Source organism: Leopardus geoffroyi, chromosome A1, assembly GCF_018350155.1.
Source record: "Leopardus geoffroyi isolate Oge1 chromosome A1, O.geoffroyi_Oge1_pat1.0, whole genome shotgun sequence".
NCBI classification, from domain to species: domain Eukaryota; kingdom Metazoa; phylum Chordata; class Mammalia; order Carnivora; family Felidae; genus Leopardus; species Leopardus geoffroyi.
The window spans coordinates 51,516,308-51,532,624 of NC_059326.1; the positions used below are offsets into that span (position 1 = coordinate 51,516,308).

Here is a 16,317-nt window from a genome sequence, read left to right on the forward strand (position 1 = left end):
GTCTAAAATCAATGACCTAAGATTCCACCTTAAAAAACTAGAAAAAAAGAGTAAACTCAAAGTAGAAGTTATACTGATAACAGAAAAGTCAATAAAGTAGAAAGTAAATCAATAATAGAGAAAATTAGTAAAGCCAAAAGTTGTTTCTTTGAACTTATAAACAAAATTGAGAAACTTCTGGCTAATCTGATCAAACAAAAAAGAAAACTCAAACATGAAAAATGAAGAAGGGATTATCACCACAAATGCCACAGAGAAAAGAATACTAGAACAATGTTATAACTTTCTGCCAAATGTTCAACAATTTAGATGAAATGGACAAATTTTTCTAAAACCACAAGTTACCAAAATTGACATAAGAAATAAAAAATTTGAATATCCCTATATCTATTAAAGAAAGAAACTAAATTTGTTAAAAGCATCCCCAAAAGATAATTCAGATGGTATCCCTGATGAACTCTATCATATATTCAAAAAGAAATGAGACCAATTTCATGGAAACTTTAAAAATACTCCTTTAAAAATAGATTATTGCCCAAATCATTTTATGAGACAAGAATACCTATAATACTAAACCTGACAAAGACATTAACAGAACAATACCCTTCATAAATCTAAACCCAAAAACTCTTAACAAAATATTACCAAATTCAACAATACATCACATTGGGAGAAAGTTTTATACCAGGAATGCCAGGTTGACTTAACATTCAAAAATTAATTTAATTTTTCCCTTCTTTCTCTTAACATATAATAATTTCAACAAATGCAGAACAGGTATTTGCCAAAATTCAAAACACATTTATGATAAAAACTATCAGCAAAGTAGGAATATTAAAGAACTTCCTCAAATTGGAAAGACCATCAAAACACCCACCACAGTTTACATCATAATACTGAAAGACTGAAAGACTAATTTGTAATTATTTCCTCTTCAGATTAAGGAACAAGGAAAGATGGAACTTTCACCACTTCTATTCAGCATTGTTACGGAGATTCTTGTCACTGGAATAAAAGTTGGAGGAACATTTCTGATTTCTGGAAATCAAAAAGAATGATGATTGATTTTACAACATTCCAGAGAATCTACAAAACAACTATTAAAATTAATTCACAGCATTCACTACAGTCCATCTATTACACTACGAAGATTCACTTGCTTCATACAAATTCTGGGAAAAGCTCCTCCAGAATTCTGGTTGGTTCTTATTTCCCGGAGAAACTTTTCAGAGGAAGTAAAGTAGGACAAACTAAAGACCCCACCACTGTGTTTCAGAAGGTTTCAAGGCCAAAACATAGTTACAACCTGTTTTCTGCTAGTAATTTCAGATTCCCTTCATCTTTGGCTAGCATTTCTGCTGGTCCAGGTGGCTGATCTTGTGAGGCAGTCACCAGGCCTTGCTCATGTCCATTTACCATTATAACTGGACCAGAAAGTACCAAGAGACACTCAGCAGATCACCTGTGTGCCAAACCCCCAAGTTCCCTCATGTAACAGCAGCTCTACCTTCTCCCAATGATCTGATACATTAGCCCTGGGCGACTCCTTTCCCTGGAAATGGAGTGTCAAGTCCCAGAAGTAGCCATGCCTAAAAGTGAAACAGGACTCTGTAGTTTCTTCTGTTGGAAATGTTTCTCTTCTGAAAGACAGGATCTTTTAAACCCTAGTGCTCAGCTACAGAGAGGAAGCATAAATTCCCCAGTGGATCACTGAGAGTGATGCTAAGCGGAGTCACTCCTATTGCCATGTGTAATGGTTCCAGCTAGGAACCTTGCAGGGTATAATGTCAAATTGTAGGGTATCATCATCAGTTGTGCCATCAAAAGATTGTTTTGCTGCTCTATCTGGTCAGAAACTTCTTGATGTGGTGCATGATGGAACAGATGGATCCCATGATTGCTAAAAAAGTGAGTCATTTACTCTGAAATGTTATGTGGGATCTTATGCTGATGGATCAAACACTCTGTAAGCCCTCAAACAGTAGCCAATGGTTGAGCCCCTGCAAGCTGTAAAGGCAAACTCATACTTAAAACATGTGTCAAGTCCAGTCAAAATGAATCATGGTCTCTGTGGAGGATGGTTAGATTCCACTACTCAGGCAGGACATTCAGCAACTCAGTTGCTGAATGAGTATTGATAAGTAGAAGTCTGTTATTGGGTCTTTGCATAGCCATCATCAGTAATTTTTCCACAACACTTATAGGCCGAAAGAAACACCTAACAGTAGTGTTTATTAACTAGTTAGATCTACATAAGTAATAAGAATTTATGTCCTATAAACTTAACCATTTGGAAAAAAACACATAAATTGAAAGAAAAATATTTTTATTTTGTTCTTGAATAGCCACAATTGCTTAAGAATAGGACATGTACGGGGTGCCTGGGTGGCTCAGTAGGTTAAGCCTCCTACTCTGGATCAGGTCATGATCTCACAGCTCATGAGTTCGAGCCCTACGTTGGGCTCTGTGCCGATAGCTCAGAGCCTGGAGCCTGCTTCAGATTCTATGTCTCCTTCTCTCTCTCCACACCTCCCCCCCACTAGCACTCTGTCTCTCCCCTGCCCCCCTCTCTCTCAAAAATAAACATTAGGAAAAAATTAAAAAAAAAAAAAAAAGAACAGGACATATACAATGCTAAACACTGCACAACTTCTCAAACTTGGAATCAGATTGAACACGCCACCCTCCTTTCCTGTTTCACACTAATTTGTGTGCAGTGGTTGATTCGTATCACAGCAACTACCAAAAACCCAACTTCAAAAAGATATGGCATCACCAAAAAGAATGTAGCATGACCTAATGTCAAAAATGCGAACAACTTTGGGGTGCCTGGCTGGCTCAGTGAGTTGAGCATCTGAGTCTTGATCTCAGCTCAGGTCATGATCTCACAGTTCATGAGTTTGAGCCCCGAACACTGAGCTGATAGTGTGGAGTCTCCTTGGGATTCTGCCTCTCCCTCTCTCTGTCTTTCCCCATCTCTCTCAACATAAATAAACCTAAAAAAAAAAAAAGAACAAAAACTGTGAACAACCTCAAGCTAGTTATTTGTGACAGATGCAAACATGTTTCCTTTGAAATTCTGAAATATCCCATGGTATTCCTATGTGTCTGCTGTGGTGTTTCTGGGTGCCTCAGTGCAGTTTGGGAATCACTTAGCACACGCGTGTGTATACTCATGCATGTGCACTTCCTTTCTTACCTTAGTGGGCCCAGCACCTCCCACTAGGCTCTCTTATGACCTAACTCTAGTTATGGATTTGATGATAGCCAGTAGAGGAGAGAAGAGATGAGGATAGTAAGGGCAGCATAGTCCAGGAAACTACCCTCTAGGCTAGAAGAAGCCCACTTTTGCAGGCCCAAAGAGCTTGGCAGATTTTGGGGTTTCAAGGTTTTCAAGTGTATCAACTCAGATGTCCCATCTGAAGAGTTAGGGTCCTATTCATTTCCAACTAAAGCAGACACTGGCATAGAAGACTTGTTGAGAATTCAACCCACCCTGGAGTTCTGCTACCCTTGAATTAAGTCTTGGGCCTAACCTTTAGCTTTTTTTTTTCTTTCTGTTGTAGAAGATGAGTTTCTTTACATGATGCTAAAGAAATAACTTAACTTTCTCATTTTGCCCCCAATTACCTTCTGCCTTTGCTTTTCTCCAATCTATCAACATCAATCATCAACAACCATCTGATTATACTGTCCTTGTAAGTAATAACTTCCCTGAACTTCTAAAAAGCTTAAAATATTTGTACCCACCAGTGCATTCCTTCTACAGGAATTCCATTCCAATTCACCACTACTGAAAGTTTAACAATTGCACAGCCTCACTGTATGCCAACGGTTATTAGTATTGGCACTCCATCTACAACCCACAGTGGGTCTAGCTCTAAAACCCCATTTTAAAGTCTACTTCCTCAGATCACTCCTGGCACCACAACTGTCTTAGGTAAGGCTCCCCCAGGAAACAGACTCTGAAATAGAGATGTGCACACCAGGAGTTTACTGGGGAATATCCTCTGAACCAACAACTGTAGGAGAGTGAAGGAAGTAAGATGGAACAGAGGAATGAGCTGAATTGTAATGCAGTCACAGAAAGACCTCAGCCAATCCCATGTGGACCTCTGGTGTTGGGATAGATCTTCAAGGTTGTTCTGCCTTAGGGTAAGAGGGCCAGAGATTTATATCCCTAAAGAGTACATGTACTGGGTAGAGGCTGACCCTGCAGAAGAGGCATGACTTTGAGGGAAGCAGTTCTCTTGGCTCAGGGAAAGCTTGGAAAAGGACTTAGCCGGCAGTTTTAGCTGCCAGTATTCCCAACAGCTAGGAGCACTTGTACATGAACAAAGGGATCTGGGTGGTGAACCAAGCACCCACCACACCACTACTGGACTATTACACTATTTTAGCTAATGAGAGGAGAGAATTAGCATTTACCCTGCCTTCTCAGGAGGAACCACAGTTCATCATCAGTTGATGTGAGAAACTCTTTTTCGCAGAAGAGCACCAGCTCAAAAATACAGAAAGAATTAACAGAAGTATAAAAATCATCATTTTGAAACCCCTAATGAAATAATTGACTCAGATAAGGATTATCAAAGAATGCTAAAACCATTAGTGAAAGATATTCATAGTGAGTGTACCGAAGTTATGACCTATGATTACCTGCTTATTGCACATGAAAAAAGGATACATTTACAGAGGAGAGATCTACTGGGTACCATCTTGCCAAAGTAATTAGACTGAGCATTATTAAACAGTGACACAACCTGAAAACATCTGGATAGGATGCAATATGTAATACTCAGTCCTACAAGCCAAATATTCTTGCTAAAAAATGTGTAACCAAAACTTAATGAAGCTTAAATCCTAACTGCCATTTATAGGAAATACAGGGATAAAAGACACGAGACTAACAGTATCTGAGGTCCTGCCCTTAAGGAGCTAGATTTATAAGACATTCTAGAAAAGATAAAATATTAGTGACACAAAACTGATCCATGGTAGCCAGGGGCTAGTAGTAGGAGGGAATTTCCTGAAGAAACTTTTTAGAATGATGGAAATGTTCTATACTTGACTGTGGTGATGGTCCTAAGACTCTTCAAATAAACACTTTATTTTTTTTTATGTTTATTTTTGAGAGACAGAGAGACAGAACGCAAGCAAGGGAGGGGCAGAGAGAGAGGGAGACCTAGAATCCGAAATAGGCTCCAGGCTCTGAGCTATCAGCACAGAGCCCAAAGTGGGGCTTGAACTCACAAACCGTGAGATCATGACCTGAGCCAAAGTCAGAGGCTTAACCGAATGAGCTACCGAGGGACCCCCTCAAATGAACACTTGAAAAGGGTAAAATTTATTATACATAAATTAAACCCTGATTAACCTGACTCCTCTCCAAAAAGCTGAATATTTAATGTTTTTTAATTAAAAAGAGTATTCTGACTACTCTTGATTTTTTTAAACAAATATCTTAAAATGCAAAAGTATTTTTAAGTTAAGATTTTCATTTTATTTTTAAGCCTAAACACAAGATTTTCTCTTATCTTAAGTTAGGGCTAATTTATTTCATATTTCATATTTCTACCTACCAATATGCCAACAGAGCAGTTTTTGCCTTAAAATACAGGATTCCAGAGATGTAAGAGCTATACAAAACAAATTATTACCTAATCATAAATACAGATATACAAACTCTAATCCAATCCCACATTACTAAAATACTCCTACAATAACATCTCTTTATCATTCAAAACCATCAGTGTCTACTGAATAAAATATAATTTGTACCTTGCTGTTCAAGCTGTCTCACCCTCTAACCACAGTCTCCATTTCCAAAATGAATTCCCACTGCTCTCCCTCATGAATACCTACATGATAGCTCTAACAGAACCTTAATATTACCTGCACATAAACCGTACTTTCTCACCTTTTGCTCATGCTTTCACGCCAGCCCAGAATGCCATTTTCTTGAACACTTTTGTAAGTACCTGTCTTTGTCTTTTTCACCATTACCCAGATAATAAACTCAAGTGTAGAAACTATGTCTGATACAGCTTTATTGGGCCAATGGTTAGCACCAAGTACTAATCCCTCAACTTTGTTGGACTGACTACTTAACCTCTTAAAACCAAAATCCTATGCATCTGATATAAAAAAGCTAAAGGAACTAAGGGGGTTTAGCTTAAAGAAAAGCAATTCCCCATTTTAACCATAATCTCTATTGTTTCTACTTTGTTATTCTACCACTTCAACCGACATACCCTGACTCTTCTGTATCTCCTGGTCTATCACTCCCCTCCTTGACATCACTTTCGTTTTTACCGAAGGATCAATCAATGTCACCAAACTTTCACTTTCTTTTTTTTTTTTTTTTTGACCTCCAGTCACACTTTAACCTTGAACCAATTCAACCAACAGCTTTCCCATTTCTTTGTTGAGTGGAAAAACTTACAATATCATACTGATTAGAGTTTTAAATATATAATTTTAATAGTAACAATAGTGGCAGCTGCTGACATTTAATGAACATTACCCTGTACTAACACAATATGCTTTTAACAGTCCTATAAGGTTACAGGTAAAGAAACAGACAAAGAAATGCAATTAACTTGCCCAACTTAGAAAAAGGTAGAACTGGGATTTGAACCAAGGCAGTCTGCCTCTAAGGTAAATTTAGCCACAGAGCTATAGTTCTTCCCAAATGCAATGCTATACTGCCATTCACATACAGAAACGATCAAATATTCCTTTACTCATTTCCAGTCCAACCTTTTCCTCAAGCCAATGTTCTAATTTTGATTCATTCATTCATATAAAAAATATATTTATTGAGTCAATGAATAAACGAAATCATTATTCTCACATTCATCACAGTCACTGAGACCAAAAATTAGAATAAAACCTGATTTTTGCCCCATCTTTAAGTCCTAAAATGCCATATGTCCCCTCACTCTCGGCAGAAGTCAACAATATTTAACAGCACTTAATGTGTCAAGCACTTTACATATATGGATTGGTTTAATCTACAAAACAATCCTCATTATTATTATCCCCATTCTACATACAAGAAAGTAAGGCATAAACAAAGACAAAAATAAACAAGCGGGACTATATCAAAATAAAAAGCTTCTGCACAGCAAAGGAAACTATCAATAAAATGAAAAGGCAAACTACAAAATTTGAGAAAATATATGCAAACCATATATCTGATAAGAGGCCATTATCTAAAATATATAAGGAACTCATATATTCCGACAGGAAAAACAAACAGCAATGATAAACCAATTAAAAATGCACAGAGGATCTGAAAAGATATTTTTCCAAAGAAGACATACAGTTGGCCAACAGGCACAAGAAAATATGCTCAGTATCACTAGTCATTAGGGAAATGCAAATCAAAACCACGATGAGATTATTACCTCACACATAGAATGGCTATGATCAAAAACAAGAAATAACAAGTGTTGGCAAAAATGTAGAGAAAAGAAAAACCTGTGCACTATTGATGGAAATGTAAACTGGGCAGCCACTGCGGAAAACAATATGGAGGTTCCTTGGGCACCTGGGTGGCTCAGTAGGTTAAGCATTTGACTCTTGATTTCGGGTCAGGTCATGATCTCGCATTAATGAGATCAAGACCCACTTTAGGCTCCACACTGAGCACAGAGCCTGCTTAGGATTCTTTCACTCCCTCTAAAATAAAATTAAATAATTAATTAATTTTTAAAAAAGGAAGAAAAAACAGTATGGAGGTTCCTCAAAAATTAGAAAACAGGGTCGCCTGGGTGGCTCAATCAGTTGAGCACCTGACTTTGGTTCAGGTCATGATTTCAAGGTTCGTGGGTTCGAGCCCCACATTGGGCTCTGTTGCTGACAGTTTGGAGCCTGCTTTGGATTCTGTGTCTCCCTCTCTGTCCCTGCCCTGCTCATGCTCTGTCTGTCTCTGGGTCTCAAAAATAAACATTAAAAAAAATGTTTTTTTTTTTTTTAATTAGAAAATAGAACTACCATATGATCTAGCAATTCCTCATTAGAGTATTTTTCCAAAGTAAATGAAAACACTAACTCAAAAGATATCTGCACCCCATGTTCACTGCAGCATTACTTACAATAGCCAAGACATGGAAGCAAACTAAGTATCTATCAATGGATGAATAGATTAAGAAAATGAGGTATATAGGCATGCCTGAGTGGTTCAGTCTGTTAAGCTTCCAACTTCAGCTCAGGTCATGATCTCACTGTTTGTGAGTTCCAGCCCCACATGGGGGTCTGTGCTGACAGCTCAGAACCTGGAGCCTGCTTTGGATTCTGTGTCTTCCTCTCTCTCTCTCTCTGCCCCTCCCCCTGTGTGTGTCTCTCTCTCTCAAAAATAAACATTGAAAAAAAAGAAAATGTGGTATATATACACGATTGAATATTATTCAGCCATAAAAAAAGAAATCTTGCCATTTACAACAGCATGGATAAATCTTGAGGGCATTGTGCTAGGTGAAATAAGTCAGGCAAAGACAAATACCATAAGATCTTATCTATACATGAAATCTAAAACCAAACAAAAAACCTAAACTCATAAATTAACAGAGAACAACCTGGTAGCTGGGACGGAGATGGGTGGTGGGTAAAAACAGGTATAGGTGTTCACAAGGTAAGGTTACAAAATAAGTAAGTCATGACGATGCAATGTACAGTGAGGTGACTATCGTTAATAACACTGTATTGTATACTTGAAAGTTGCTAAGAGAGTAAATCTTAAGAGTTCTCATCACAAGAAAAAAAAGTTTTAAGTATGTGGTGATAGATGTTTATGCCTGTTGTGGTAATCATTTTACAATATATACAAAAATGGAATTATTATGTGGTACACCTGAAACTAACACGTTACATGCCAATTATTTCACAATAAAATTTTTCTTAAAAAAATCTGAAGCATATAAGTTATATAATGTACCTAAGGTCACACAGCTAAAAAGTGGTAGAGCCAGGTTTTAAAACCAGTCTAGCTTCTAGGGTGCCTGGGTGGCTCAGAGGGTTAAACAACCACCTCTTGATTTCGGCTCAGGTAATAATCTCACAGTTCATGAGATAGAGCCCCTGTCAGGCTCTGCATAGATAGTGAGGTACCTCTTTTCCTCTCTCTCTGCCCCTCCCTCCCTCCCAAAATAAATAAACATTAAAAAAATAATAATAAACTCGTAAAACTAAACTAGCTTCAGAGTCCAAGCTCTTAACCACTTCACTAGAATGCCATCAAAGTCACTGACTCCATTAGGCTTGGATCCCTCAGCTACTCTACAGGACATCTAAAACATAATTCACAGTAATTCATTCAACAATGACTGTTATCTTGTTTGCCTTGTTTTTTCCTTGAACACAAGCTTCTTTCCACCTCAGAGCCTTTATAATTTCCTAAAACACTCTTACTCTAGATCTGACTTCCCATTACTATGATTCAACTTAAAGGTCTACTGGCCAAAGAAACCTACCCTGACCACCCTACCTAAAATAGCTCCCCCACTATAAATCATCTATCAAATGAAATCAGTTTTCTTTCTTTCATAGTTACGTATCACTACCTGAAACTATCAGTTGTTTATTTCTCCCCTCTCGTGTGGAAGTTCTAAGAGAGTAGAGACCTTTTCTGTTTTGCCCACTGCTACGTGTGCAGCACATAAAACAGAGCTTGGCACACAGAAGACATTTGGTATTTACAGAATGGATGCCAAAAATTGTGCTATACATTGGGATTACTAAGATGAATATGATGTAAGTCTTACGCTCAATCAACTCTAGTCTTTATTCAATGGCTAACCTCTTCACCTGACATCTTAAACTTGTCCCTGAGATCTCTCTGACTTCTCTTACATCAATTATCTCCTCTCTCACTTCTTTAATTTCTCTTTCTCCACATACTGAACATTTCCCAGCCACTCTTCCATATTTGAATATCCTTCCCTCAACCCTGCAACTCCATTACCCCAACATCTCCTAATGACTCCTCACCACATCTATGACCACTTCCTCAAAAGTCATCAGTGACCTGGAAAATGTTCTCACTTTTTTAAGGAGTTAACACTGCTAAGGACTTTCAATCCACTTTCTTAGGACCAGAGCTGCCACTGTCTCACAGCTGTCTTAACTTTTTATTATCTTTTTTTTTTCAACTTCCTTTACTGTCTCCTTTTCCTCACACCTTTAAATTTGAAGCTCACTAGAGCTTCATTCTCTATTCTTGCTCCCTTCTCTGTCTGCTAGATCTCTTCTTCTACTCGAACTCAACTAGTACCCCTATTCAAATAATTATACTATTCATTCACAACCTAAATCCTAGCTCCACTAGCCCCATCATATTTAATAAGAAATGTGATTGAATTCTTAAGCAAATATTCAATAAAGGATAGTTGCAGGCTGACTTAGATAAAATAATGTGAACTAAAATAAGCAATAATGTTCTAAACAAGCACTAGAAGGCAATATTACACAACTTAAGGCTGGTTTCCATGACTACTTTTCGAAATACTTGAATTTTTCATAAATTGTAATTGACCGCTTGTACAAAAATGGATCAAAGACTAAAAACCACTCATAAATTTTATATGTGTGATTAAAATACATTAATTTTGTCTAAAACTGTTAATCTAGTTCCAGATGCACAAAACTGTATTGTTACATAAGTATATTAGTAGAAAGTTAAAATAGGAATATATCAGTAGTAAATCCTAAGACTGGAAGAACATACAAAATAAATTTAAATTCTTTGAGAGGGATCTGTAAAGATGTACCACAATTCAGAGACTCACAACTCAAAATTATACCCACCACAGAAAACTGTCTAGTGAGGTTCTGTGCTATTTTCAAAAACATGAGCAAGAAGTAGACTTGTGCCACTGTGGCCTTCAGTTTGGATAGCAGAAGGTAGTTACATATATTTACATCCATCTAATAAAACTGCCCAATCCTGTCAACAATTATAGACATGAGAAGACTGGTTTACCCAGAAGTGTGAACAAAGCTCCATCTTTACAAGTCTGCAAAGGATAAGAACCCCAGTACACTATGGTAAATTACAAACACCTGACTTACAGCCTAGTCCCTTTCATAATGAAAGAAAAGGGCATCTTTTTATTGTCTAACACACTGAACATTCAATAAATACCATAAACTCTCTGTAACTTATTTGACAAAATACTACTATGCTTTCCCCATGTGTTGCAAGAAGCTGTGAGAAAAAAAAATGATGAAGCCAACTCCCAATTACCACTGTCAAAGCCAAGCTGGTGAAACAAGTCAGTCATCATCCTTCGGGGTATGTGGCATGTAAGGACAAGGAAAAGAAAACAATAGGAAAGCCCTCAGCGCACACACACACACACACACACATCTTAAGAAAAGGAAAATGAAAGTGATTTAATATCTTCTACATGGAGGAAGCTGAAGATGCAGCGAGCCTAGGATGAGATGTAGTAGCTACTCAAATTTTTTAGTTGGTGGGAGGTAAATATTGTATAAGCAGTCATATTTCGAAGTTCTACAGCTTTCCCCTTTCCCCACAAAACCCCCTAACCCACTCTACTCTGAAGCCTATAAGTGACAGAGGAAATAGAACATAAGATGAAGGGAAATGGCCGATGGGACATCAGAACACAAGTGCAGCTGCAATCACATCTCTAGAATACCAAAAGGTCCAGTTACCAAAGTACAGCTCTAAAAATCTGTATCAGACACCTTTCACATCCACATAAATCTCCATCTGCATCCCTTTCGCATAAATCTTTTAAATTTAAACTCCATGCCTTATCCTAAAGCATGATTATCTAAAACTCATCCTATATATATGACACTATCCTTAACCTACACCATTGCTCCCGTCAGTGAAAGGCAGATTTTTTATGGGAGGTGGAAAGTGGAGGATGGAATACCATTGGGGGGTTGGGGTAAGAATACGTGCAAATACCATTGCGGCAGAGATACTGGAAACGCCACTTCCCTCACCACTTTTGCAAATTCTCTCCGTGCACTGCCCTCTTCCCCTCAACCAATCTCTCCTCCTTCCTCAACAATACACACACACGTGTCATAACCGACTGGTACCATCACCTTCTCTAGCATCCCATGCTACCTCCCATTCTCACTAACCCCCCACAAAGACAGTCACACATACACACAGAGCAGAAACTGTTGCCACCGCACCCTCCTATCTCAGTTAGTGCTTCTACCACCCAGCATCTAGCGCTTGTAGAAAGCTTAGTAACCAGGTACGTAGACACACATACATACATGCATACACACACACACACACACACACACACGCGCGCGCGCGCGCGCGGTATGTGGCGCAAGAAGGACACTGAAGACGCACCTGGAGGCTGGGTGTCCAGCGCTGCTGCCCCCTTGGTCCCTGTCACTGAGCGCAGCTGTGTAAATCCTCCGGTAGCGGTCGGCCAGGGCCCGGCCTGACAGCAGCAGCTGGTAGTGACCCCGGGAGTCCGCGGCCGGCAGCCCCAGCCCCAGCCCAGCGGCAGCCAAGGAGCCCTCAGGAACCGGCATGAACAGCGCCCCCGGCGCCGGGGAGGAAGAGATGGTGGCGGCTGGGAAGAATCCGTCCCCGCCGGGCCCCGAGGAGGCGGCGGCGGGGGAGGCAGTCGCTGAGCACATCATCATCCTCGCAGCCGCCGCCGCCGCCTCGTCCCCGCGGGCCGGGCAAGCAGACACGCGCGCGCACACACAGCCCTTTTCCAACGACGACGGCTCCGGAGGCGGCCTCTGGCTCCCGCAGCACGAGACTACAAAGACAGTGTCCTCCTTCTCCTCCTCCGTCTTCTCCTCCTCCCCCCTGAGCCGCCCTCGCCGCTACTGGGACCACTCATCTAACCCCGCCACCTCGGGAGTGTGAGGAGGAGGCGGTGCCGCCGCTGCCGCCGCCGCCACCGCTGCCACCGCCGGAGCTACCCGCAATGGGAAGCTGCCGGCCGCACTGGGCATGCGCCACTCCTCGCACATGCTCAGTAACCCCAGCCCCTTTCCCTCCCCACCCCCCTCTCGCCACCACTCCCTCCGCCTCAGGGCTTTGGGTGTGGGGAGGTTGAGTGGTGAGGAATCTGAAAGAAAGCCACTTCTCCGGGTTTTACTAGCAGCTTGAGGAAGAGTAAGGAAAGCGCTGGGAAGGCTGTCAGCTACATGCTATTGGCATCAGGTAAAGGGGTTCCCTCCAGGTGGGAGAACTTGGACCAGAAAGAGGAAATGTCCCACCACCAGAGAATGAGTGTCACGCACTCCTGCTACTTTTTTCTCAAAGGTTCTGCTGCCAACATGATTTACTGGGAACAGTGCTGGGTAATTCAGAATCCAAGGCAAAGGAGGCCAGCTAAATTAGAAGTATCTCTGGCGATTTTCGTTTGTAGTTTTTATTATTAGGATTAAAATAGCTTTTACTTAAAAAAAAAAAGGTAGTAAGCTAGTGCATTCTTTTTTTCTATGAAAGTAGAATTGACAGATATGCGAGTATTCACAAGCCAGAATCATTCCTAAATTCTTGTTCTCAACATTTCATCATAGCTAAACCTTAATGTGATAGTACTTTTCTTACATATTATGTTGACTCCACATTCATCCTTTAGAGTGCACACTTATCTCTTGGCAGTGGTCACTTGATGGCTCATCTTTTTCTGTCCAGACTTAACATTTCTAGAGATAATTCTCAAATATGACCTGAAGCTATAACTCTGGCTATTTGGAACATCTGAAAATGTCATATCTGCCAAAGATCTTATCATTGTTGTCTATTAAAATGTGACATTTGCTGAGTCCCTTGTGTCAAGCTGTTCTACTAGTCCCTTCTAAGTGAGTGCACTAGAAATGTATGTGCCACTGAACCCTGACTGCTACTAAGTTTTATCCTTTTGAGACTCAGTTTGAAGAGTTTGCCTAATTTATACTCCTGTCATTTTTAAGTCCTATCATTACCATTTTCTTTATCTACTTACTAGTTCTTAAATCTATGCTTTTTCCATAAATGTCCTCCTCCTCCTAAAAAAAAAAAAAAAAAAAAAAAAAGCCTTTTTAGTGTTTTCAAAAGTACAAACAGTGGGGAAATAAATTAATTCTAGCTTTTGGGGGGAGAGAGTGCTGAAGCAGTGCATTTTACCTAGGGCTTTAACAGATGGAGATCGTTTTGGTTAAAAAAAAAAAAAAGATAGCTACAAGCGGGATAATGAAAATATAGGGACAAAGGACTGGCATGGGAAGTCGGTGTTTTAGCGCTGTGAGTAGCCCTGTTAAACAGGTTTTGTACTTGTTTCCTCAACTATGAGCTCATAAACAAGAGCTTCTTGTTTATCTTCGTGTCTTCCTCAGCCCCTAGCCTAGAAACTGGCACATAGTAGGTCACCAATAATTATTTGTTAAACTAAATTCCCGTCCTAATGCTTCAGCAGTTATAAACCTCAGCATTGAACAGGAAGTGCTCCAAACCTATAGACAAGGTATAGAGGCAATGAAAGGCTAGTAGAGTTAAAGGCCTGAACAAGTATGAACTGCAAGGGCTCTTTACTGTTGAGCAGCCAGCCAGGTAGCCAAAAGGCTCTGACAAACCAGAATTTAGATCCTGACTTTGCTATTTGTATGCCTTTGGGCAAGTTTCACCCTCTGAATAGTGGTCAAAAATAATATTGCATGAGATTGTGGAAGGATTTCAAACATCTAGGATGTCCACCTTAGTACACGGCTTTTCACAAATTGTAACACGCAAAACAAAACATACTAGACTTTTCCTGAGGACGGGAATGATATATGTGTCTGTTCCCACGTTACATTCCCAGCCCCTAGCACAGGCTCTAGCCCTAAGCTGAAGGGAACCAGGTATTGGCTGAATGAATGAATGAATGAATGAATGAATGAATGAATGTTGCCTGCACAGAAAAGCATTTCCAGTTCAGGTTTAGGTAGTGGCTTGCGCAGTCTTTACCTTCTTGGAGTTTATAATGAGGACTGAACCCAGCGGCTGCACTGTTCTCAGAGTTCCTCCTATCCCTTAATTTCGCTTCAGTTTTCACCACAAGGCCCCTTTCTGAGCCTTCTGGATACACGCAAAACCCGGTAACTGGATAATTTGCTAGGAACCCTGTTGTCGTTGAGTCGAGCAACTAGGCGTGCGCGGAGTCGCACACATGCTCACTTAGGTGGCCGAGAGTGGCGTTTCTGTTGCGGTTGGCCGCATTTCCTTCCACGGCAGTGGCAACAGCCGCTCCACTCTAAATTGATAGTCAATGCAGAGTTTTTTCTCCTCCTCCGCCTCCTCTTCCTGCCTGGGCACTGCGTGCTCCCTGGGCAATGCTACAGCTATTGCCGTGGCAGCTGGGCACTTGGGAAGGCTCCCAAGGGTTGGCAGGGAATGGAACGCAAGCCGGGAACGAAAGGGCGTTAGGAATCACCCTTAATACCACTGTCAAGGGGATTTGAAGGGAGGGTGGTCCCCAAGGCAAGTCGCTAGGGTCTACCTGAACCGTTGCTGCAGAAGGAAGATGTGGATTTCTCGCAACGTGCAAAGCAAGAGTCCCCGCCCGCCAATCCTGCGCGCACTACGACTGAATGTCTTACACCGCCTAGGTGTTGAGATGGGGGTGGGGAGTCTTGTTATTACAGAAAATGCAGATTGAAAGAATATATAGAGAGTTTTGCTTTTGTTTTTCCAGCCCCAATGAGTGCCGCTCCTGTACTTTCCGCGCTGCCATCTTAGCTTTATCTTCTGGCCAGGCTGGGCGTGTGTGTGCCTTTGGTTCAGAGGGAGGGTGGAAGAGAGTGGGGGAGAGTGGAGGAAGCACTGGGCGGGTTGGGTGTCAGAATTGGCTAGACAGGACTTAAGGACGTCGCCCTGAAAGAATCACCCTCAAAGATTAACGCTGAACTAAGGCATCCTGACTTTGCCCATTTTGTAAATGAAACACATGCGTAGTATTTTTTAGTCTTTGTGGTTGATAATCATGTTCATTTCTCAAAAGCATCTCTTGTCAATGATCATGTAAGACCCTGGCTTCTTCTTTCATACGTATGATCACATATTTTCTCTTCCACTTGAAATAGCAAAGCTGGGAGTACAATTTTCTGAACTCCAAAGATTTAAGATTTTTGTACTCTATATCTGTACCTTTTTGTACTCTATCTTGTGTTTTTTGTGTTTTGTTTTGTTTTTTTTTAAAGGAAGCCATCAGCACTGGGTAGTAAATAACAGGCAGAAACATAAATGAGAACAATGATAGATGTTGTTAATTTCATTTAAAAGGTTAATATTGTACCAATGCTATAGGATTACAAACACAGGAAGCACGCATGTTA

General features: G+C 40.4%; 2 protein-coding genes across 22 annotated transcripts in view; one reads left to right on the plus strand and one right to left on the minus strand.

The window, feature by feature from the left end:
• Positions 1 to 12,965, minus strand: part of MYCBP2 (MYC binding protein 2) — a 283,279-nt gene extending 270,314 nt beyond the window's left edge. For 18 of the 20 annotated variants that reach the window (XM_045479572.1, XM_045479625.1, XM_045479647.1 and 15 more), the window contains exon 1: positions 12,347 to 12,962. In XM_045479572.1, the coding sequence (XP_045335528.1) occupies positions 12,347 to 12,648 (302 nt within the window). In that variant the 5' untranslated portion in view covers positions 12,649 to 12,962. Of the gene's footprint in view, positions 1 to 12,346 lie in introns of all 20 variants that reach the window. The other 2 variants (XM_045479667.1, XM_045479659.1) reach the window with 1 other exon arrangement.
• Positions 12,966 to 13,038: 73 nt separating this feature from the next.
• The window catches only part of SCEL (sciellin), a 322,010-nt gene continuing 318,731 nt past the window's right edge, over positions 13,039 to 16,317 (plus strand). For both annotated transcript variants that reach the window (XM_045479726.1, XM_045479734.1), the window contains exon 1: positions 13,039 to 13,180. The gene's annotated coding sequence lies outside the window, so the exon portion shown is untranslated. The remainder of the gene's footprint in view (positions 13,181 to 16,317) is intronic.